This window comes from Nanorana parkeri, unplaced genomic scaffold (assembly GCF_000935625.1).
Source record: "Nanorana parkeri isolate BGI_ZX_2015 unplaced genomic scaffold, ASM93562v1 scaffold513, whole genome shotgun sequence".
NCBI classification, from domain to species: domain Eukaryota; kingdom Metazoa; phylum Chordata; class Amphibia; order Anura; family Dicroglossidae; genus Nanorana; species Nanorana parkeri.
In genome coordinates this window covers 770178-772792 of record NW_017306781.1, presented here as the reverse complement: position 1 = coordinate 772792, position 2615 = coordinate 770178, and the positions used below count along the sequence as shown (strand labels likewise).

The 2615-nt window shown below is 42.8% G+C and overlaps 1 protein-coding gene across 1 annotated transcript in view; it reads left to right on the top strand.

The window, feature by feature from the left end:
- The window catches only part of SLC25A4 (solute carrier family 25 member 4), a 12582-nt gene continuing 9967 nt past the window's right edge, over positions 1-2615 (top strand). Inside the window, exon 1 of the mRNA XM_018561292.1 lies at positions 1-190. Coding sequence (XP_018416794.1) covers positions 80-190 — 111 coding nt within the window. The 5' untranslated portion in view covers positions 1-79. The remainder of the gene's footprint in view (positions 191-2615) is intronic.

The window sequence follows — 2615 nt, the reverse complement described above, 5'->3', positions numbered from 1 at the left end:
CAGCAGGCAGGGAGCTGTGTAGGGGAAGGATATACTTACATAGGAAAGAAGCAGGTGCTTCATCTCAGACACTTCCAAGATGGGTGACCAAGCTATCAGCTTCCTCAAGGACTTTTTAGCTGGTGGTATTGCTGCAGCTATTTCCAAGACTGCTGTTGCTCCTATTGAAAGAGTGAAACTTCTGCTGCAGGTAAGTTCATGCCTTGGATCACATTGATATCTGTGTGTGTTCACTGGTTGGGTTCACAGCAGGGGATTGCACTGCTATAGATCATTCATGAGTTTCATGTATAGATCTGCATGGGCTATATCACTACTAACTGGATTGGTCACGTTTGGTACCCATTGCATTGCCCATTGATTGTATGGGTGCAGTGGTAGATAAAGGACATGCAGGTAAAAGGTCAAGTGATGGACACGTTTTAGAATTAGCCAAGTTTAAATAGTAGAGCACGTGAGCCATGATGGGCTTGGACAGAATGCGAGTCTTTGGGGTGGTCTCTTGGTGACATGGGACAGGCAGCTGTGAGTGACTAAATATGGAAAGTGTCTTCAGCTCTGCCCATTGACTGTTTTTAGCACTGTCACATGGCAGCCCTGGAACACATGCCAAGTCAATCTCCCAGACCCTGGCATGTAGCAAGACATCAAGAATGACAGCAGATCCAGTGCAGTGTATCTGGCTTCTTGTGTACACAAATACATTTCTTTAATGCTTCTGATTTGTAGTTTATATTTAAATGCATACATTTTACTTGTATAAAAATTATAAATATGGTCTATAGATGGGAAAGAAATGTTAGTCTAGCATGCCTTTGATTTATATTTTACATTAAAATACATAAACACCTTAACTTGTATTAAAATAAAGGATGTTAGTTTATCATGCCTTTAAATTATATTTTACATTTAAATGCATAAAAAAAAACAAATTTGGTCCATAGATGGGAAATAGATGTTAGTTTATCATGCCTTTAAATTTTATTTTTCATTTAAATGCATAAAAAAACAAATTTGGTCCATAGATGGGAAATAAATGTTAGTTTAACATGCCTTTAAATTATATTTTACATTTAAATGCATAAACAAGCAAGAAACACATTTTGCTACTTCTTATTTTCTTTGCAAAGGTCTGTTTTCTTCAGTGCTGGAAAATGTTTCAAAACATTTTATATGCACTACAGACATTCCTCACTTAATGAGCGAGTTCCGTTCCTACGACTAGGTCGTTAAGCGAACTGGTCACTAAGTGAGGCATAGAGGAAATCGGCTCTAATATACAGTGCATGACTTAGATTTGCATACTGCAAATACCAATGTACAGTACAGTAGTGAATACTGACTGACTGACCAACTGCGGGAACGAGAAATAGACTGAGAAAGGGTGATGTAAGACGAGCTTCACCCAACTTCTCGTACAGTGTACAATACCAACTGGTCGGAGAGCTGGTTGTAAGTCTGAGCGGTCATTAAACAGGTAGGTTGTTAAGTGAGGAATAGCTGTATTACAAAACTGTTACAACCCTATAAAGTGCATTGTTATGTATTCATGGTAATGCAGTGCTAAGCTATACTACTCTACAGTGGCGTAACAATCGCCATAGCGACCCAGCGGCGTTTCCCCTCACAGCCGTTGCGGAGCTGTGTCAGTGACAGCCAGCAGCTACAGCAGAAGAGGCCGGTTACACCGGAGTTTGCAGCGAAGGAGGAGGCTGGGCCCGCCTAAGAGCAAACCCCGCCTCCTCTTACATCACTGGCCAGCGACGTAAGAGCAGGTGGGGCCAGTGATGTAAGAGGAGGCGGGGCCCGGCGACCACGGAGGCGGACATCGCTGAAAGGTAAGAGATTTGCAGCCCATCTGAGACCCTGCAGAGCCCACTATAGAGAGTCTATGGTGGGCTCTGCAGGGTCACTCTCAGGTGGGCTGTTTGATATATCAGGTGGGCTCTGCAAGTGGCATAACTAGCAATCACGGGGCCCCATACAAAATTTTGCTATGGGGCCCGGTGATTTCTAGTTACGCCCCTGCTACTCTACCAGTGTTTCTCAAACTTTTTGAAGTCACAGCATAATTTACAAGTATGCAAAATCTAAATTCACCCCAATCAAAAACGTAAAAAGGTAGATGTAAAAAACAACAGGATGGCGAGGGTGGGAGGCAGAGCAGGCCTGGACAGAGGTGACCGTCCATCCTTTTCTGAATGGATCCCACCCCTGGACATTTATGAGCAAACCTAAGCAACATGGGGCTGTGAACTCTAGTAACCAGTCGAATTTCTTGATTGATCTTTCATTGACAAAGAAAAAACTGATTGGTTTTTATAGATAGCAGCTCTGTATTTTCTCCAGTTTTTAAATGATGTCCCCAAATTGAATGTACTGAGATTTCTCATGCTGGTGTGTTCTCAAGGGTATTTTGGACACATTCACCTTGAAGGCAAGGTGCCACTCCTTGGTGGAATCAGTAACATCAGAAGATGCATATTTTGCAAATGGTAACAAGCAACATATCATTGCTAGACTTTTAAAAATGGCAGCACCTCACTGACAACCATTTGTACTACAGACCAACCCCCCCCCCCCCCCCCCGGCTTCCTGATTGCCTGCTCTGTCTC